At 37.4% G+C, this 21,997-nt stretch overlaps 4 protein-coding genes across 7 annotated transcripts; 2 read left to right on the top strand and 2 right to left on the bottom strand.

The window, feature by feature from the left end:
* The first annotated feature begins 568 nt into the window (after positions 1-568).
* On the top strand, positions 569-2,221 carry LOC120087831 (heavy metal-associated isoprenylated plant protein 3-like). Its single transcript, XM_039044761.2, has 5 exons — positions 569-859; positions 954-1,056; positions 1,135-1,346; positions 1,504-1,591; positions 1,689-2,221. The coding sequence occupies exons 1-5, from the start codon at positions 851-853 to the stop codon at positions 2,078-2,080; spliced, it is 804 nt and encodes a 267-aa protein (XP_038900689.1). The 5' UTR covers positions 569-850; the 3' UTR covers positions 2,081-2,221.
* Positions 2,222-4,594: 2,373 nt separating this feature from the next.
* On the bottom strand, positions 4,595-7,929 carry LOC120088052 (Ribosomal L18p/L5e family protein). Of its 4 annotated transcripts, XM_039045080.2 has the most exons (4): positions 7,790-7,929; positions 7,223-7,367; positions 5,936-6,054; positions 4,595-5,322 (listed from the first exon to the last, which is right to left on the bottom strand). In XM_039045080.2, the coding sequence occupies exon 4, from the start codon at positions 5,275-5,277 to the stop codon at positions 4,891-4,893; it is 387 nt and encodes a 128-aa protein (XP_038901008.1). In that variant the 5' UTR covers positions 5,278-5,322; positions 5,936-6,054; positions 7,223-7,367; positions 7,790-7,929; the 3' UTR covers positions 4,595-4,890. The 4 variants fall into 4 exon arrangements, 3 of the variants coding, with proteins under 3 accessions (XP_038901008.1, XP_038901009.1, XP_090161931.1); XR_016523834.1 differs by lacking the exon at positions 5,936-6,054; XM_039045081.2 differs by lacking the exons at positions 5,936-6,054; positions 7,223-7,367 and having other exon boundaries at positions 7,790-7,924.
* On the top strand, positions 7,403-11,808 carry ABCF1 (ABC transporter family protein). Its single transcript, XM_039045078.2, has 6 exons — positions 7,403-8,419; positions 8,530-8,758; positions 9,259-9,332; positions 9,421-9,631; positions 9,708-9,942; positions 10,315-11,808. Exons 2-6 carry the CDS (start codon positions 8,537-8,539, stop codon positions 11,370-11,372), a joined length of 1,800 nt encoding a protein of 599 aa, XP_038901006.1. The 5' UTR covers positions 7,403-8,419; positions 8,530-8,536; the 3' UTR covers positions 11,373-11,808.
* A 9,509-nt stretch (positions 11,809-21,317) lies between these two features.
* LOC120089406 (auxin-responsive protein SAUR50-like) lies at positions 21,318-21,997 on the bottom strand. Its single transcript, XM_039046860.2, has one exon. It carries the CDS (start codon positions 21,972-21,974, stop codon positions 21,567-21,569), a length of 408 nt encoding a protein of 135 aa, XP_038902788.1. The 5' UTR covers positions 21,975-21,997; the 3' UTR covers positions 21,318-21,566.

Genomic DNA, 21,997 nt, shown 5'->3' with positions numbered 1-21,997 from the left:
AGAAGAAATAAAAGTAATGGTATTCTAACCTAAAAATTAAAAACCAAACAAAATTTGGTGTTTAAATATTAGTTTAAATCCTATTTTGGTCCATGAACTTTGAATTATATTTTTATTTTGGTTTCTAGACTTTTAAAAATGTCCATTCTAGTCTAAAAGTTACTTACTTTGGTTCATACTATTTAGATTTTGTTAACTCTTGAACATAATGGTGATATAACTTATATTTTTAATGACTTTGCTATTTGTTGTGTTAAAAAAAAAATCTATAATTTCAATTTTGAATTAGGTGGTAAACAATTTTTTATAAGAAATCCCAAAAGTCATTTTGCATCTAAAATTTTGACACGTTGGTTGTTAATATTTTACTTTATCTTCATCTTATTCAATCTATGCTAGATGCAATTTTATTTTACAATATACGTATCTTTAAAATGTTAACATTATCTTAATAGTAGAAATCAAAATAAATACTTTTTAAAAGTTTGAGAACTAAAACAGATATTTTTTAAAATTTATAAATTAAAATAGAACAAAGTATTTAAACCTTAAATATTCTTCTCATGTTATGAATGGAAATTCAAACACGAGGCTATCTTCTCTTACCTTTTTTTTTTTAAGAAAAAAATAAAAATAAAAATATCCAACTATATCATTTTGTGCGGTTTTTATTTAAAAAGTAAGTGAAAGCCGTGGAAGCATCCACCTCATCCCCCGTCTTAACCGCGTCTTTACCGCTATAAAATACTCTGCATTTCACTCCCATTTCTTTCACAAACCCAAACTCAAACTCAACTCTGCAACACACAATACCTAAAATTCCAACAGAACTCCATTCCTAATCCTTACAATGGGCGAGGTCACACTCTCCTTCTTCTTCCTTTCTTCTAATCCTCACTATTTCTTCTTTTAGTTTCTCACACTCATTTTCCCTGCTTTCTCTCTGTTTACAGAAAAAGAACGCCGAACAAGACTCCACCACCGCCGTCTTCAAGATTGATATCCACTGCGAGGGCTGCGCCAACAAAATCAGAAAGTGCGTCCGAGAAATCCCAGGTAGCTATCCATTCCCATTCTCTCCATTATGATTCCAAAACCCCACATTAACCTACCCCTGTTCTTCAATTTTTGAAGGTGTCCACAGAGTCAGAGCAGACTGGGAAGCCAACAAGCTGACGGTCACCGGAAAATTCGACCCCGCCAACCTCCGAGAGGAACTCGCCGATAAAACAAAGAAGAAAATCGACATTGTCTCATCGGAGAGCAAGAAAGAAAAGGAATCGAAGAAACCAGACGATGACAAACAGGATAAGAAAACAGAGGACAAGAAACCCAAAGACAAAGAGGTGAGTGGGTGAAGAAATAGCTAATGTGCGCTTCACCCAACTGCGCATGTTAGAGAAATACAACTGTCAACAATTAAGTTAATTGGGGTCCGTCAAGTCAACTTGCATTAAAAAAAAAATTATTTTACTGATTAAAAATTTAAATTATTCTGACCAGACTCCGGTAACGACGGCGACGTTGAAGGTGGAACTGCACTGCCAGGGATGCATCGAGAAGATTTACAAAGTTGTATCAAGAACAAAGGGTGAGTTATACTTTTCAATTTTAATCACCGCATCATCAAATTAATCTTCGAGTCGAAAAAAAAAATTAATCAATGGGTTTTGTTTTGCTGGTTACAGGAGTGGAGGATATGGCGATTGAGAGACAAAAAGATTTAGTAATGGTGAAAGGGAAAATGGACGTGAAGGCTCTGATTGAGAATTTGGAAGAGAAGCTGAAGCGGAAAGTTGCAGTGGTAGTACCCAAAAAGGAGAAAGACGACGGAGCAAAGGGCGGAGACGTCGGCGACAAGAACAAGAGCGGCGGAGAGGTCGCTCAAGACGGCGGAGTAACGGACGGAAACCGGCTTGATTACGTGGCAGTTCCGGTTCCGGGTTATGGATACGGGTACGGTTACGGTTACGGGTATGGGAATGGTGGATTTGTTGGACAACATTTGCCAGCGCCTCAACATTTGCTTTCGCCCCAAATGTTTAGTGACGAGAATCCGAATGCCTGTTCCCTTATGTAACAAATATAGTTTTATTTATTATTTTTATTATTTTTTTAGAAAATGTTATTTGCCATTAAATTTTGTAAACTTTGTTCCAATTTCTTAGTCTTGTATGAAATTTTCTAAAGAATAATGTAATTTTATTTATTTGTCTTATTATATTACGGTAAAGTAACGATGTTTGACTAGTAATAGTGGTAATGGTGAAAAGGAAACAAGCATGGAGTAAAAACAAAATAGAGTTGATCACGTTTATCAAATCGTAATGAAAGTTTGTATAATCGTAATGAAATTCTATTGATGGATCAATTGTAATAAGTCTATATCGCAAATGTAATTAAATTGTTTTGCTCGCATTTTATTAAAATTATGAAATTTGTCAGATTTACTATTGTCGTTACCTCTGAGGGTCAAACCGTAACAGTAACAGTAAATGTGCAAAAAAATCATAGTTTTTCTTTAGAACAATAATAATAGTGGTAATTATAATAATATCGATAGTGATAGAGGTAATTTTCAGACATAATTAAATTGAGCACGCCCTGCTTGTCGATCACTTTGCGTCTTTTTATTATAGATTTGAAAGTGGATCCCACATATTAGTACAAATGCATAACATCAGTAAATAATATCAAAGATAATCAAATGAGGCCCACTTTTTACGTTACCGTTGATTTATTACAGTTTGGGGTAAACATGGCCTAAATGGAAAGGGAAAATGAATTTGGTAAGTAGTTGTAATTTAAATTACAATTCAAGCCTAGTTTAGCAAATAAGACACTTTTTTTTAACAATATGTGGATGAGGAGATCGAATTTTTGGTTTCGAGATTGATGATACAAGCATTATACTAGTTGATGTATGCTCATTTCAATTAAAAAAAAAAAAAAAAAAAAAAAAAAAAAAAAAAAACCAATCATCATTTTTTACGGATGATGTTTCAATTTTTCGTGAGGTAATTGTTGAATTAAAAAAATAGTTATATTAAATGGTAGGTAGTGTTTTGGCATAGGAATAAAATGGGGGGATAAAGTTGGAAAATAAAAGTGAGAAACATTGGGCCAAAATGCATACTCCCAAATAGAGAATGTGATTGGTGTTAGAGGAGGGAGACTAAGAGAGGTGGCCATTATTCTTGGTGACTTCCAGGCCAGCAAAGATTTAGACCCAATCTTTTATAATTGCAAAAAAAAAAAAAATCGAATCAAGCTATGGATTGGATTTTTGCTGCATTTTTTTACAGCATGTGTTTTGCTTTTAGAAAATAAAGGTTATTTTTCTTAAGAAAAAAAAGAAAGAAAAGTAATGGTTATCCAGATATGAGGTTAAGTAATGGTTGATTTGTATCAATGTTGATCTATTGAAGAATAAATATATGAAAGAAAACCCATGTCAAATGTTGCAAAGAATACTTTTCTAATTTACAAGTGGACGCACTCATATTTATATAACATCAACATTTAAGGGTCGATTGAAAACGAGAGCCTATTTTAAATAACTCACACTTTTGTCCCCCTCTATGTCCATTTTTCTAAAAAGGTACTTATATTATTTAAATGGTTGTGGCTAGAAATACTATCAAGGGAGAAACACGTTATGATATTTTTATGTGTAATATAGAAAAAAAAATCCATTCAAAATGAGGAAACCGAAGCTACTCGACAAGGTTGCATTGTTACCCCTAGTTAGGCAATGAAGAACTTGTCCATTTTAGGTCTTTTAAAAAGCTTATTGTTTAGGTAGGTTTTTGTTGCCTCTGACAATTCTTCTTTCTTCGTAAGTTCAATACATATAGAGTGACAGGTAAATTCAACTTTAACCCTAAGAAAGGTTCGAAGAGCTTGAAGCTTAGACTATACTTTAATGTGGAAGTAAGAAATTGTCATAGTTACATTGGTAAAGTTAAATATTTTGCTAGTATAAGTTGGAAAGTAAAATACATGTGTGGAGCAAGTGGAGGAAAAATACAAGAATGTGCAATGTTAACAAGCTTATGGACTCTCATTAATGCAAGACTTGGCTTTCTACCAATAATTGAAGAGCTTGCTTGCAAATGGAATCTTGCGTTTTTAGTCAAAAAAAGGGCTTTACTCTTTTCTCCCTCCCATTTTGTTTGGATTGGGAAAACATCTTTTCTTCTTTCTTTTTCTGTTTGGACAAATTTATCTTAATAATATCTCAATTCTATAGTTAAACAACCTTGAGTCTTCACAAAATTAAGTGAAAATTTCCCTAGCAATACTCACTCTGGTCAAATCATTGTTCCAAGCCTAAACACTTTTTAGAAGACAAGCTTTTACATTCATAATGAAGTTGTTTTGAAATGGAATCTTCTTTAACCTGAAAAGACTTTATAATCATCTTTTATTCTACAATTCTTCCACGCAACAGTGATATATCAGAGGTCACGAGCAAGAAAGAGACAGCCAGATGGAAGAAATCAACCTCTTGGCCCAGAGCTAATCTCCTATACAACTCTGAAACCAGTAAAAGAGAAAGGAGAAAACAACGTAAAACAAGGAAGACAAGAGGAGAAAAAAAGTGTAGAGTGTAATAATCATATAAGGCCATTTCACTGTGATAACATCATCATTAGCCCAAGTGGGTGGTGGTATCACTATCACTATGCCATCATTTTAGAAGTGGAGGTAAAAAGTTCTCTACTTCATGGACTTCCAAATATCATGAGTGACTGACGTTTAATCTGATTGTAACTAATAAAGATAGTTCCTTCAATTAAGCAAAATCTAGTCTTTCATGATGACTGGTCGAGCTCTAGTCTCACCCCCTTTTTTTCCAGGGAAGGCCGAAAAGATTGCCGGGGATGCTTATTGATAACTGGACCGAGATGCATCATCAACATTGTTGTCGAGTATGAGTTTAACGCCGTTATTTTTCAGTGCGTTCACTATAGCCCAGATCTTTGTTCGGTTTTTGAAGCCTTTCTTCTCAATTTCCTTGTTTACGTCTGCATGAATCCCTCTTCCTTGCCCCTGTTCGAGACCATCAACTTTGAGTCGCATAGCCAACACCTCTCCAACAACTGCTGCAGCCTTAGCGTTACAAGACCGGCCACATTCAAGTGAGCCCTTGATGGAGTGTTCAACTGTGGACGCAGTTGCAACAATCCGTCCATTGTTTCTATCTACCACATTAGCTGTTATGTACTTCAAAGATATGAATAGTCGCAGCACATAGCGTTTTAATACTGTCATTCCCAGCACTGATTTTTTTTCTTAAAACCCCCCTGTTTGAATCACCTATAAAAAATGTTAAAATATCCCATGAGTTTTCAAATAGCAACAATGGTAGGATATAACGTGCATGAATTGGTATGCTAAACAGAAAATATATACATGGTGTATCAGGCTCGATAATCAGCATATACACATTGCCCTTTTCTATTTTCCATTCAAATACAAGAAGATTATATCACTTTAGAACTAAAACATTGTAATAAAATCAAGCATGTGGATTCATATCTTGATCAAAGAATAAGGCTGCAAACGCATTACAATATCTTATTGTGACTCCTCAAACCAATAAACATCTTTCACATAACCTAACATCTTCCATCCCTCAACACCAAAAAGTTAAGAAATATTCCCTTGTTCTTCATTGACCATATCCTTCCTTGATCACCCTCTGCGAATGAACCTTGCAGAGTAAATGAGTAATCTATAGGTTTCCAGTGGCATTGGAATGAAATCTTACTAATGTCAGCATTGCTTATTTTTCAATTATTTAGTTTCAACGTAATCTCAAGTGGATACGCCAAAAAAGTTGATTGTGTAAAAAGTAACCAAAGCTAGAAGATACACTAGGAAGATTGCATCTAAAGAAGAATACATAGTCAATAGAGTGAGTTCATACTTCCTTGCAATATTTTTAGGGATTTTTACAAATTATGGAACAATGTCAGTTTTCTTTTGGTGCATCCTTTGGAGCTCTTGCTCTAAAGAGCTTTGTAATTGTTCCTCCCCTTAGATCACCTACAATTGGAGTAAGTGCCATATTTATTTATTTATTTTACCAGAACTACTAAAGAGTGATTTCTTTTATTCATTGAAATATTCATTTCATATACAAAAGTGTTTCCATTGGTATGATCAATGCGGGCTTTCTAATTTTCATCTCTTAATGAACCAATTCATCATCTATAACTACATGGGCCTAAAACTTTGGAGTAAATGTTTCTCACAACCACTTCGGAACAAAGCATCAAAGCACTAACAATTTGATTGCAAATTCTTGTGTATGTTGAGAAACAAATAACAATGCTGTTAATGCTGTTGTGTATACAATAGCCAGAGAGAAAGAACACCAATACAAATAAAACAACATTGGAAAACCATGTTGTCAAATACTAACTCATGACCAACAACATTAAGAAAGCATCCCTTACAAGTTACAAGTTACAAGTTACAAATTACAATTGAATGTTAGATTCACATTACAAACCAAAACAATGGAAGAAGTAGACAATGAAGGTGCAACAGATGATTAAAAACAAACAAGTTGATGAAATTGATGCACAAAATTGCTAAGTGACAAAATAAATCATTGGCAAATATTGCGATAGGTTAATGGTTTTCCATCCTCAAAATTGGATTAATTAGATATTTCGTCAACCAGGTCTACTACTCAAATTGACATGGAAACAGTATGGTTTATAGAACCATTTCATTTTGTAAAACCAGCAAACGAGGTAGTGAAAAGTTCCATTAAATTGTGTATATATATATGTGGAGTGGCGGGGAAGGGGTAGAAATGACGATAGACATTTCAGCTTCAATTCAACATGCCTCAAATGCAGATTAGCAATTTAGCAATGAAAGATTTTAATAGGAAAATGAAGAAAGATTGAAAGGAAACCCTTCAAGAAAGAAAACCAAATCCAACTCTAACTGGGAAGGATGCAGACTGCATATGTGATGAGATCATTCACTAAGACAATGAACACGTTCAAGTGTATGCATAACATCTGATGTCGTAAATTTAGGCTTCATTGTAGTCATTTCCAATCAAAAAGCAAAATAAAAGCACACCACAGGAGTCAAAAATAAAAAAGAGATAGGAAATTCTATGAACTTTTTATAAGCGCTGCAATATTCTACATTGCATAAGAAAACCGAATATTGTAGCTAAGGGGAGCCTGACCTGTATTGCAGCGCTTATAAAAAGTTCAAATGAGCTGATGGGTCCTTGAATTATAGATCAATGAGCTCCAAGAAGGACAAGGACAGAACCAAGGACCCACAAAGATCATGTAACAACAATCGAATTCCCAATGACCTAAACTTATCTGCAATAAATAATAAGCAGCCCATCAGACGATTCATCAAATAAGGACATTCGACAAAGTAAAAGTCTGCTGAATTAAGAGAAAAAGTCTAGAATTCTGAGGAATCTCAATTCTAAGAGTTATGAAACTAAGGCAGCCTCCCTCCACTTTTCTTTATTTCTCTCCTCTCTCTCTTCCCATCATAAATCGAAAACCCATCTTCCAATTTCGTTTTAAACTCTTTCTGTTTCATTGATTTTGAGTTTTGGGTTTGGTCCATTGTCTATACAGTTTTCACACTTGCTTCCTGTCCACCCATGGCGGTCGAACAGAGCAATATTGAAAAAAGATACAGAATCGCCATTAGTGGTTCATTAAGCTCACTAAAAATGACTAAGCCCATTCAAATAAACTATGCGAACGGCAGACGGAAAATGGCTTACCGGCGACGGCTATGGGAACGGCGGTCGACGGCGCGGACGTGGCGGCCGGTGATTGGGCGAACGACGTGAGGATGGCGGGCGGCGGTGAGGAGAGTTGGGGGGGTGGTTCTGCCAGCGTGAAATTGAAGGAAAATCTGATTTCCTTCTTTTTCTTTTCTTTTCTTTTTGGAAAACCGAAAGTGCAAGCCCATGGGCTTCCCGATTACGAACTGATAAGGCCCATGGGCCTCCTAATGGGTCTAATTGGGCCGAGTCATCAAGATCAAGTGCTCCATAGCAAGCCCAATTTACATTCAATGTTAACTGTCTAATGTGCCCTCGGGAGGGCATTAGAATTAACAAAGTCAGTCGGCTACGCAACCAGAAGAAGTGGTTCGTAAAAGACACGTGGAAAGATCGAGGAGGGCTATAAAACGGAAGGCTCAGCCTCCTGAATCACAGAACCTCGAACCCTTGATCCGCATTGCATTACGCGTCGCAGGTCTCTGATAAAAAGCGCCCAACAAAAGCGCCGTGAGAAACGAAGAGCGATTTCTTCAAGCCCTAGATCTGCTTCCTCTTCTCACTGCTCCTTCTCGCTCGCTCTGTCGGTGTCGTTTTTCCTTGGATCTTCTTTCTCCGTTTCCCCAGGTATGTCCATGTATTGAGGATTCTTCTTTACGTCTCTGATTTCATTTTGATTGTGTTGTTGGGGTTTTGTTTTTTGGTGGTTGATTCCTTTTCTTTTTCAAACTTCTTAGGTTAAGGATGGTTTCCGACGCGAGCAAGAAGAAAGCGGCTCAGAAGAAGGCGGCTGCAGCGGCTAAGCGAGGAGGAAAAGCAGCGGCGGCGGCCGCTTCTTCCAAGGCGGCAGCGGCTGAATCGCAGAATGGAGTTGATAAGTTGGTGAATGGTGTTGACGCTCTTCAGTTATCTGATCGGACTTGTACTGGTGTGCTTTGTTCACATCCTCTCTCCAGGGACATCCGAGTAAGCCCTAATTTTATTCTAGAATCAAATTCATGTACATCTGTTGATTTTTTTTTCAGAGAAAAGAACCGTGGACTATATTATTTGAATAATACCGGGGAGAATATTTTAATTTTACCTTTTTTTAATATGTTTATTCTCTACATGATGCTTTTCTTGCGATACTTATATAGCTTTCGCCGGTGTCCTATTCGTTTCAATTTCTTGGGCAATAAGTTATTCTTCGTTGTTTAGTTTTTTCCTCCATTGAATTTAATTGTAACAGTTGCTTATGAATCAATCATCTGTTGGATGATGCATAATGTTTCTCAAGTTCTCTTTTATTTTCGATTGAAGAGGTTTTGGATTGTACATAAGATCTCTAGGACTCATTAGCATATGAATATTGATTTTTAGTCGTTCGATGATTTTTCTTAGTGACATTTGGAATTAATGGTGTGCCAATAGGGAAGTGAGCGATGAAGCTGGTAATTGTTTCCTTATATGTGTGCTTTTTGCAGATAGAATCTTTATCAGTTACCTTTCATGGGCATGACCTTATTGTTGATTCTGAGCTGGAGCTCAATTATGGCAGGTTAGTTTGTGATTATCACTGGCATGTATAATTTTATTTCCATACAGATTCTTGTGGTTAAGTTTGACATTTACAATTTATTTTTCAGACGTTATGGTTTGCTTGGATTAAATGGATGTGGTAAATCTACACTTCTTGCGGCAATAGGTTGTCGAGAGCTTCCTATTCCAGAACACATGGATATATATCACCTTTCACGAGAGATTGAAGCTTCTGACATGTCTTCACTTGAGGCTGTTATAAGTTGTGATGAGGAGAGGTTGAAGTTGGAGAAGGAGGCAGAATCCTTGGCTTCACAAGTATGTAAATAAAACAGAGTTTCTATGCTCTAAAAATTTACTTATGCTCATTATTTGTTGTTCTATTTCAATTTAGGATGATGGAGGTGGGGAGCAGCTTGATCGTATCTATGAACGTCTAGAAGCATTAGACGCAGCAACTGCAGAAAAACGTGCTGCTGAAATCCTTTATGGTCTTGGGTTTAACAAGCAGATGCAAGCGAAGAAAACACGGGACTTTTCTGGTGGTTGGAGGATGAGGATTGCCTTAGCTCGTGCCCTATTCATGAATCCCACTGTCCTTCTACTGGATGAACCAACTAATCATCTAGGTATATTTGATTGGTTCAGTGTTCTTTTTTGTGTAAATGCTTGGATGTTACCCTGGTTGGCTGATCATTCTGGTTCATGCTTTAGCAATCCCATGCTTGCTGCTATGTTTAGCTTCCTTCGGTGTGGACATGGTCTGGCTGTATAGGGTGCTTGCACAAATTAAGTTTTAAGTTGTTTTGTGTGTTTTTTTTTTTTTTTTTTTGGGGGGGGGGGGGGGGGGGTGTTTGGGGTTTTGCACGTGCTACTTCATACAGTTGAACCTTTATACATGCTATTTGAATTCATTAGCATATCCTGTCTAGTTTATCAATTGTTTTATTGTAGGAATTCAATAATCTGACTGGTATCTTTGTTAATTTTCTGAATTACAGATCTAGAGGCTTGTGTCTGGCTAGAAGAAAATTTGAAGAAGTTTGACCGGATCCTGGTTGTGGTTTCACATTCCCAGGACTTTCTTAATGGTGTTTGCACAAACATTATCCATATGCAGAACAGGAAGTTAAAGATCTATACGGGTAACTATGATCAGTATGTTCAAACCCGTTCTGAACTGGAAGAGAATCAGATGAAAATGTATAAGTGGGAGCAGGATCAGATTGCTTCCATGAAAGAGTATATTGCCAGATTTGGGCATGGGTCAGCAAAATTAGCTCGGCAGGCGCAGAGTAAGGAGAAGACATTGGCAAAAATGGAGAGGGGTGGGCTTACTGAGAAGGTGGTGAGAGACAAGGTTCTTGTGTTTCGCTTTGTTGATGTTGGAAAGCTTCCTCCTCCGGTTCTCCAGTTTGTGGAAGTAACGTTTGGCTATACCCCTGAAAACCTCATCTATAAGAATCTTGACTTTGGAGTTGATTTGGACTCTCGGATAGCTTTGGTTGGACCCAATGGTGCTGGAAAGAGTACCCTGTTGAAGCTGATGACAGGGGACCTGGTTCCTCTAGATGGCATGGTCCGACGGCATAATCATCTTAGAATTGCTCAGTTTCATCAACATTTAGCTGAGAAATTAGACTTGGAACTGTCTGCTCTCCAGTTTATGATAAGAGAGTACCCAGGAAATGAAGAAGAGAAGATGAGAGGAGCTATTGGGAAGTTTGGGCTCTCCGGTAAAGCTCAAGTGATGCCGATGAAGAATTTGTCTGATGGGCAGAGGAGCCGTGTTATATTTGCCTGGTTAGCATGGAGACAACCGCACTTATTATTGCTTGATGAGCCCACAAATCATTTGGATATCGAGACTATTGATTCATTGGCGGAGGCACTGAATGAGTGGGATGGTGGTTTGGTTCTTGTAAGCCATGACTTTAGGCTTATAAACCAAGTGGCCCAGGAGATATGGGTGTGCGAGAATCAAGCTGTAACCAAGTGGGAGGGTGACATTATGGACTTCAAGGCACACTTGAAGATGAAGGCTGGGTTAGCTGATTAAAGCTGTAAAATCGTGAGTTTACTAAAATCTCTATATACCGTAGACCGTGGCTTGATCGTGTTGTGTCATATGTGCATCAGCTCGGCCAGCTTGTGCGTAATGTGGCCACACAACTAGCCGAAGGTCTTGAACACTGATGGGGCTTGGTTATTGTTTCGAGCCAGCAATTTTAATGGGCGTAGTAGGTAATGTTTTTTGTTTAATCATTCATGTACCCCTATATCTTTTAGTTGGTTATTTAACCAACTAGATAGAGCCATATATGATGTCTAATATTTATGTTTTAGACAGACACCAAGCGACTACGAACAGAAAAATCTTATATTTTTGGTTTTGTTTCTTATTTGTGCCCAATTTGATTTGATTCACCGAGCTTACCCAAGTAATGTAGCAAAAAAGCGAGCTTATAATCAATAATATGTTGAGATTTTTGCCATATGTGGTGTCTTTGAGCTTTTGAAAATGATGAGAATAGATATTGCATGATCGCCTCCGAGTAGATTTTGAATGAAGTGGTTTTGTGTTGGCATGAAGTTCATCTTCAAAAAGTCCATGGGAACGTCAAAGTCTGGTATAAATGCTAATTTAATTTGGTGTGTTTAAACATTTGTTGTGCATACACTCTCTGTCTGTGCACAAGTCGGTGGAGGCTGATGCCCATGCTTTACCACGCCTCAAACTCCACGAAGGCAGTTCCTCCCTGCCTTTCCCAAGTATCCTCATTTCTTCGAAATAGACTTGATTTAAAAAAAATTAAAAATGAAAACTCAAATGCCTACCGTTTACCGAATTGAATTGGGTCTAGAACTTCATTTACTTCATTTAATTTTGGCTTTGATTTTTAAAAAGACTCCTAACGTGTAGACGACAAAACACGAGAGGGCTATTAAGCAGAAATGAAAATAGAAAAACCCAATGCCCCTGTCTTTTAAACACGTATGCTGAAATAAACCACTTTATATCTTAAATAAATATCCATATCCCAAAGTGAGCTCGCATATTCATACTGATTATCAACTACCAACACCACACCTGTCTGGTTGATGGTTATGGAGTTAATACTTAGTGTGGCTAGCCATTTGTTTGCATCTTTTCCGTGTGGCCCTATTATATGATGTCATGTAGAAAGCTTATTTCTTTTCTTTCTTTTCTCTAATGTTTATTTTTCTCCTTTGGATACGTCGTGCTGCAAAAAAATGGGCTGAAGTTTTGCGAGCAGCCAAGTATTACTTTCGTAAATATATCAACGTGAATTGGTGGAGAACAATCTTCAATTTGGTCAAAGTAAAACTACAAACCAACTTGTTCGGAACCGTTATTAATGCTTCCAGTGGCAGGCTCAAAATGTTGCAATTCTACCACGACGCCAAAGTAATCATGAAGTAATCTTCTTTACATGCTTGGGTTGACGCCTTAAGTGAGACTTCCTGTGCGGTCAAGGTAGGATCGAACGATCCTCTGATCTCTTGTTATGAATGTTGTCGTCAAGGTTGGCCAATGAACTTCCGTATAACCCATGTTACATAACCAAATCATTCCCAATATCACATCAAATCTGCCTAGCTCCAATAGAAGAAAATCCCCTGTGATTGTTAGCTCTCGTTGCCCATCACAACTCCATAGTTCGTTGTCTTCGTCAGAGGAATATTTAATTCGTGGACGAGCTTCTGGTGTATGAAATTGTGTGTGGCCCCACAGTCGACCACGACTATGACCTCTCGTCCTGCTAGTATTCTTTTGAGCTTCATTGTTCCCTTCCCTAATATGCCCAAGATTGATTGTAGGGCGATTTTGATGTTCCCTGTTACTTCCAGTGCCTTCATTTCGATTGTTTCAGCCGCTTCTTCCCTTATTCCCTCCTCTGCTTCCTCTTCCTTTTGGAATATTAGCAGGTTCAGCGCTTGTGACTCCTTTGTTTTGCACCAATGTCTTGGAGAGTACTTCTCATCGTAATGAAAACATGAGCCCTTTTCTCTCTTCTCCTTGGCCTTTGCATCTGTGAGCCTTCGAAACGTCATCTCTCGCCTTTCTGTTTCTCCCTTTTCTGGTATTGTGGCGCTCTTGTAATTATTTTTGTCTGTTGGGCTTTTGGTTGTCTTTGGCTTAACAAGGGTGGAAATCTCTTTTTGGGTCGTCGCTTGGGTCGGGCCCAAAAGCCCTTTTGCTGTCTATAGGCCAACGTTTCATTTGCTAATAGCCTAGGCCTTCTTCATACAAGCATCTAGCCCAATCGGGCTATTACCTCTGCTCTAATCTCGGGTTTTAGTCCGTTGAGGAAGGCCTCCTCCAACTCCAACACCTCCTCAGCTATCTCAGGTATTGGGGCTGCAAACGTCTCGAACTGCTTCTGATATTCTTCAAGTTCGTTCCTGTCTGATTCGAAGCAATTGGGAGAGGAGAGTTTCTTCTTGACTAGGCTGGAAACGTTCGAACATCTGGTGTTTCAGTTCACTCCAAGATTGAATAGGTCTTCGATTATGGGCCCACCAGAATCAATTTACCATTTCCGATGAGAAGGTAATGATAGGAACCTTGATTTTCTCTTCGTTTGTTAGCTCATGAATCTCAAAGAAATGTTTAGCTATGTAGATCCATGAATCTGGATGTTCTCCTGAAAATGTGGGCATCTTGAGCCTTTTGTATTTACTTCGGTCAACCGTTCCTCCTACTGCTTGATAATGGGAGCTCTCTCCTCCATCTCCTCCTTTAGTGATCGTTGTCTTTTGAGAGTTTGTTGTAAGGGCAGAACCCTCTTTTTTTCGTGTTTCAGCCAGGTATTATACTGTCACCATAATCTTCTCCAAGTTTATCTCCATTTCATTTATCCCCTCTCGTAACTCAGTTATACTCTTCGAGTGTCCTTCAACCTTCTCATCCATCTTGTTCTTCTTTTCTGCTCTTGTCTTTCCCGGGGATGGTCGACTCTGATATCAATTTGTTAGAACACTTCAGACCAAAAGGTTGGATCCTCCCTTAGCAAAATTTGCTCAACATTTCAAAATATGTCTTTCTCTACCCAGAAGACTGAACCTATCGTATAGGTCGACGTCCAATCGTTTAGCAAACGCTAAGCGATCATCTAGCAAAAGCTAAGCGATCGTTTAGTTCATCATTTAGTTCCGTGTCTATCACCTACAAATACTACACGATCATTTACCTTAGTCAAGCTGCGCTTAGTAAATCTTATTTACTTGACAACTTCTGTGAGATTCTTTTTCCAAGAGAGAAAATCTCAAAATCAAATTTTCAACATTACTAAAATTAGGAAAACAATTTTCGTTACCATGAAATCACCTATAACCTCCCACTCAATTGGTTATTATAGAAAAAGATTTAATTATCCAATAATTAATATTATTATTGTAACAACCCCGCCTCCTAGGACTACTAAAAAGGGGATTGTTACTGCATGCATGCATAAATATTCGCATTGAGGAAAATAAAGTAAAAATAAAATAGAATAACATGATTTTGAATTGCTTTAAGTATATAAGAAACTGTTCTACCATTATCTTAAGATCTTAAATCGTTCGACCAGGTAACCTTTAACATGAAATAAATTATAAAAAAAATAATAAAATCAAAACATGAGAAAACATAAAGGTGCAAATGCAGAAGCGATTCTAGTTCCTTTGGCACTGTCACAGATTCCTCTTGTCAGTCGCCCGAGTATCTTTGCTTTTACTTGAAAAAAAAATAAAGATAATGGTTGAGTATAAAATACTCAGTAAATGATCCCATTATTGAGATCAGGCTATGCATCCACGAGCAAAGAATGATGGCCCGTGGCTCATACAGCTACATCGGATTTTTATGATGAAAGGGAACCAAAAGACGTATTGTCTTGTCTTGATACGCATGTTTAGCGGCCCGTAGGCACACCGTCAAACATGAAAATAACATGAACGTGAACCCGTCGACTCACACATGTCTAGCGGCACGTAGGTACGCCGTCAAACATGGAAATAACATAAACGTAAATCTGTCGGCTCACGCATGTCTAGCGGCCCGTAGGCACACCGTCAAACATGAAAAATAACATGAACGTAAACCTGTCAGCTCACACATGTCTAGTGGCCCATAGGCATATCGTCAAATATGAAACATGAAAAAGAAAATATGAACGCAAACATATCGGCTCACGCATGTCTAGCGGCCCGTAGGCACACCGTCAAACATGAAAAATAACATGAAATTAGACCCATCGGTCCTCTAAAATAAAACATGCGGCGACGGTAAACTGCCCTATTGATCTATTCATGCATTACATACATAATTTCAATATTGATTAGAAATTCGAACATGCTCATAATAGATAAAATCATGCTTCAAGAGTCCATTAGTTAACTTATTAATTCTAGTCTAGGTCGCCTGGCACAAAGGCACCGATAATAGTACCACTTCCCTCAACTTGGTAAAAACACAAAACAAAATCTCAACCTAAAGTTGTGGCTTGGTCCAAGACAAATTCCAAAACTTGATTTAATTAGCCATCATGAATTAAATCCAAAATCAATAACTTAATTTTTCCACTATTACTCTCAATCCAAAAGAATAACCATCCAACTTACCAAAACTCAAGGTTTCGCAAGAATGGGCAGCGGCGGTTGATGAACTCAATGGTGACTGACCGAAACGACGACGGAACCCAGTCCAACGCCGACTGAAACGAGTGGTTGCACCGATCGGAAGCTAGGATGGTTGTGCGCATCAACTTGTGGTTGGGCGTGGCGGCAGAAGCGGGTCTGCACGGGGGTTGAATGGCTTAGGCATGGCGGCAGAAGCGGGTCTGCACGGGGCTGAACGGCTTGGGCGGCGTTGTCCTGCGAGCGCTAAATGGAGGAGACGGCTGTCAACGACGGCTCGCGGTCAACTCCGAAATCTATCTTTTTCTTTTTCTTTTTCTATCTTTCCCACATATATATAAATAACTTAAACCTTTTCTCTTTTCCTTTTAAGAAAACAAATTCCCTACTCTTCTTTCAAAATATATATACTTTTATATATATTTTTTTTTCTTTTAAACTCAACAAATTTAATTATCTCAAAATCAAATCTCCAAATGCAAGTCAAAATAAAATTTAATTAATTCCAAATAATTAAATTATATTTTAGCTTAGCCAAATACATAAATCTCATATTCTAGTTTATCCAAGTAGTCCAACATAAAAATAAAGCTTAATTACAAAATAAATTGGGGTGTTACATTTATAAATATAAATGATAACCAACTTATCATACTATATTTATAACCTATAGTTTTAATATTTCATCTCATTAAACATATAAACCATTGTTCTTTTTCTATTTCATGACACTTAATGTAAATCTCATTTACATTAATTCTCCACTAGATGTATCTCATACATCATATCGATCATATTATATATAATCAAATTACCTTTTGTCAATTTGAACATTTCAAATCAACACCAAGAATTGATCCTCAACTGAGTCTATTGAGCTACCAAGGGGACCTTATGGACCTGTAGCTCGAAGCTCCAACAGTACGTGAATAACTGACTAAACTCTTTAGTTACGGGATCCACCATCTGTTAACTGCCAGGCTATTGGATTTTATGTTTTAAAACTCGTAGTTTGTAAATTGATAAACATATTCTATTTTTTTCCGATAAAATTGTTACTGAAATCGTAATATTGAATAGAATAAACTAAGGTTCTAAGGCTATTTAATGTAGACTTGAACTTTATGTGATGGCATAAAACATGGATCAAGTTCGAGTATATAGCCTAAAATGGTCTATAGTATAGGGATAAAGGTTGGGCGCCTTGTTCTGGGGACATTATGGATGCGGCCTACTTTGTAGTTAGTACAAACGATGTGATCCTGAATCTTTCATATAGAGATATGTGAGTGGGGGCATCCTATGCAATGAGTTTGTATAAGACTAGACCACGACTTAGTCACTTTTGCTTTATAATACCGTTTACTGTATAAAACTGACTAATTCAAATTTGATGACCTAGGTAACTCAATCTCAATCCTGAGCTAACTATGAACTCCTGTTTATTTGGGATTATTTTTAGATCTGCATAGGTGAGAGCAGCAACAACGCTGGCTCAATAAGCCTCCCATTTCAGCGGTAAGACCGAGTAAATAGTTGAGGACATAGGGTGCAAGACGAACTTCACTGCTACCCGTCTCTAGTGGTAGTAGATAGGTCCTTAAGTGATGACTTCAGAATTAGAACAAGGGGCCCCACCCTCTCACTAGGCTGAGAAGGACTCGATTTGTTGGTTGGACAACAAAACAATTGTTCTTTGGAGGTTCAGTGGGACTGAAGGAACAAGAAGTGTTCTCGGGGGTAAAACGGTATTTTGACCCACCCAAGACCACGAACAACCTATGAAAGATTGACTTACTGGTTATGGTTATATCAGATGGACAAAAATATATCTACAGTGAGGAGAGTGTAACTACGGGACTTTAGTGGAATGACCCGTTAGTTAACAAATGTTGATTAATTAGGTTAAAGAGTTTTACCGGTTAATCTCAGATTGTTGGAGCCCATGATTTGTAGGTCTATTAGGTCCCCCTACTAGCTCATATGGATTAAACTTAGAACAGTATGTTGGATTAATTTGATTTGTTTGAATTAGGAAAAATGATTAAAATCGACAAGTATATGCGATATCGCTATCAGCTTTTTATGGAGTTCTATTTTCAAATGTGATTTGAATTTTGAAAATATGAATGCGGATTCATGTTCGGGAGGTCAAAATTAGTCAAGAGGGTCAAAACTGTAAAAAGTCAAAGGGTTGACTTTTTTGCTAGGAAAAGTCAAAGTTTGACTTTGACCAAATGGAAAAGAACCATTTTGTCCTTGACTAGAGTTAGTTGAATTATCCAACATTTTTGTTGGATAATCCCACTAATTTAAGTGGACTATGTGTAAATATTATAGAATGACACACAGTCCACTTTGGTTTAGTACTTTGTGAGATGTTGATTTTTGGTGAGTTTTTACATGCATTAGATGCATGTAATTGTTTTATAAAAGGAAGTTTTATAAAACAAATTTCTTCTTCTTTTTCTTTTTAACAAGCTGAATTTTCTATAATTTTGGTTTCCAAATTCTCACAAAATTTCTCTTTTTCTCACATTAACTTTGAACCTCCCTTGCTTTTCTTTTCATTGCTTCATTCACCGGGTCCCACAACTCGATTCTGAGTCCAGAGAATAGCAAGGAAACTCTAGTGGTGGTCCGGTAGAGTTCGGGTCGAGATTCAGCGAGAAAAAGCTTTTTTCAGGAGCTACAAAGGTTGTACACTATCCCTTTTAATTTATTATTTTTTTTACATTTGCATGCTAATTTCCTTTAAATTAGAAGCAATTAGAGTGTAATTAGATCCTTATTCCACTATGTATATCTCGTGTTCCATCACAGGAATTCCACTAAAGACCGACAGCTGAACTCTCCTTACCACAGATATATTATGTGTCCATCTTAACCAATCAGCAGTGCGACAACCCTTTATAGATCGCTCGTAAGTACAACTAGACCAATAACCGTTATACCCCTATAATTAGTTCTAACTCCTTAAGTATCACCGATCCCTCTAATGAACATAAGTCATAGTCCTACTATGACTAAGTCCTCTCTTCCAAAGAGAAGCTGTGGCCACTATGTTCAAGCCCCGAAATCAGCCCTTAAAGGAGCAACCTCTTTACCTATCCTTGCTTCGCAAAATGAGTGAATTTCATCTTATGAATTGAGTTCCCAGCTCCTAGATCAAACAAGTCTCCAAAAAGGTACGCATGTTGAGTTGGCAATCTAACGACTCTCACCCATACTAATCAAAGGACCGCCCTCAAAGGCAGAAGTTTCCAAAACACTCAGGATTGAGGTTGTGTCACCTATGGTCGTTTAGGTGAGATGTAAGTCTCTAGTATCAATAGCGTTATATACAGAGTCTAGTCATCTCGTGGTCCGATCTTATACAAACTCTTTGTACAAGACACCCCCGCTCGCACGTCTCCACATGAATGGTAAAGATCTACCATCTGTAGTAGTTTACAACACTTGCAAACTTCTACAAAGTGGGTCGTATCAGTAGTGTCACCAGGATCAGGTATCTTACCTTAATCCTTATACTACAGACCTATTTAGGTTATCACTTAAGTCATGATCCACTTGTATATCACATATACATGCGTATATTCACATAAGATAACCAATGAGCTTTGTTTATTGGATATGAGTAAATGCCAGAATGAAATAACAATTATTTTATTCATCAAACAATGTGTATTATTATAAATAACAAGAATCCGGGAGAATTAGGACATCGATCCCAATACAACAACACTCCCTTTTAAAACAGTTATCCCCACCCTAAATGGTCCCCACATCTAACCAACTCTCTAACAAATTTCTCACTAATCCCCTATTTCTTCTATAATTACTTTCTTACCCCTTCGTTTGTATGTATTTATAATTGGTGGTCTTACAATTGATACCAATGTTAGAACTCTTTAGACCAGAGGGTTGGATCCTCCCTTAGCAAAACTTGCTCAACATTCCAAAAGATGCCTCCCCTTACCCAACAACACTTCCTTTTAAAATGGTTATCCCCAACCCAAATGGTCCCCACATCTAACTGACTCTCTAACAAAGTTCTCACTAATCCCATATTTCTTCTGTAATTACTTTTTTACCCCTTGTTTGTATGTATTTATAATTGGTGGACTTACAGTTCAGATCTCATCTGTATTCGTCGCGGGTCCTTTATGGACGTGATTCGACTCACTTCTCTCATTTTGGTCTTAGTTTTTGAGCTTGTAAGAGATCTTTGTACTGGTGTGATGTGAAGCTTACCATACTTCGATGTTAAGTTAGTACATGGAGTATACAGTTTAGCTAAGTAGAGAAGAAGTAAGGTCAGAGCCCTTTCTTTGGGGATTATTAACTCTTCCTTTAACAATCGTATGTGATTATGTGTAACTTTAGCAATATCAAAGTTGTTTTCAACACTTGAAGTTGCAAGGTGTCAGACTAAGCATAGTTCAATTGTTTTTCAATTTGGTTTAAATTTTGAGACTAGCTTTTTCCTTTTGAAATGCATGTCCCTCGATATCACCTTGGGCTTTGCGTTTTACCGTCGGCAGCCCTCAACACAACTGGTCTAGATGTAATGCGACATGAGCAAGGTTAAAGTAACCACAAACCTATTAAACTCGTTTATGTGAGCCTTGAGATCCTTGGAACTTAGCCCACGTGAGTCCATATACATGAACCCATGTTGTTGGCAGGACCCACAATCAGCAGCCTAGGCCCCTACGACTAACATAGACCTTGTTTAGGATTTCTTAGCTGTGGTTGTGGTTGTGGCCTTTTACACAATGATTTTTTTTTTAATAAAACAGCAATATTTAGATTCAATTGACAAATCAAGATCTTCAAGCTTTATGATTTGTACTCATTTCACGTCATATTATTATATTTTCATTATCTGCAATTAAAGCAAAAGAAACAAATATCTTATTCTCTATAATTGTTTGTGTACCCATTAATTTGAGAAATCCTTTTTATTTAATACAATAAAGGACAGTTCGGGAGATTTAAACATCAACTTTAAGTAAAGTAGTATATATCAACTATCGCTGAACTGTTTTAACTGAACTAAGTAAGTAACTTATAAAACAAGAATTAGTAAAATTAGCAATCAACATATATATAATTTTTTTAGTACAACAAAGTGAGGACTTGAGATTTAAACCAACGACATTAAGAGAAATATAGCACCAATTACTCTGACTTTGACTTATAGTAAGTGTATAATTTTTATGATAATATCAAAATTCAGAAAACACAACATATTTATTTGATCTAAACTTGTTTCCACACAATTTAAAGAGAGTTAAAAGAAAGAGTAGAAACACAAGAAAACAACAAAAAGTAGAAAACATGATACACCATTTTTAAAACACTTACACTTGAGAGTAAAATCACACCAAATTGAGCACAACACAACTGAGAATAATGAACATGTTATCAAATGGCTATTAACTTTAATTATTAGCCATTCTCAAAATACCAAATTTTCCATTTGGTAAAAAGTTTTACAAAGCCATGAAGATTTGAAGCCACGAAAAAAACAACCTCTTGATATCTTCTTGGGTCATTTCAATAGCTTCAAAAACCCCGTGGTTATGGTAATTTCTCCAAATCACTATCCCCAAATGCACCCATTCTCCTCCTCCTCCTCCACCCATTCCTCTGCCAAGATTCGCTCGAGCTCGCTCGGTCGACAAGGCACCGTCAATGCCCCCTCGTGATCAAATCCATACTCCTCTGCTGCTGCCTCTAGAAGTCTCAAAAATGTTGGGTTTGTCAAACAACTCAATGGAACAACAAACCGTTTCGGCTCCTCAGCATCAACTGCAACGACCGCAAAATGTCCTTCTTTGACATCTTCTGGTACCGGAGTCGATTCGTCATCCCCAACTTCGTAATCACATTCATCTTGACCAGAATCGGACCTCCGACCTAAAGAGAGGCTTCTTTGAAGCTTCCCAACAGCGGTCTTGAGCTTTACAATGCCATTTTTCTTCTTGGCTATGGTCACAAGCTTGGCCATTTGGAAAAATAATGATAAATGTA

The sequence above is a fragment of the Benincasa hispida genome, chromosome 10 (genome assembly GCF_027475165.1).
Source record: "Benincasa hispida cultivar pf3 chromosome 10, pf3_genome.v1.1, whole genome shotgun sequence".
Classification (NCBI taxonomy): Eukaryota; Viridiplantae; Streptophyta; class Magnoliopsida; order Cucurbitales; family Cucurbitaceae; genus Benincasa; species Benincasa hispida.
Note: the sequence above shows the minus strand (reverse complement) of the source record. Positions and strands in the feature narration are given on the sequence as shown.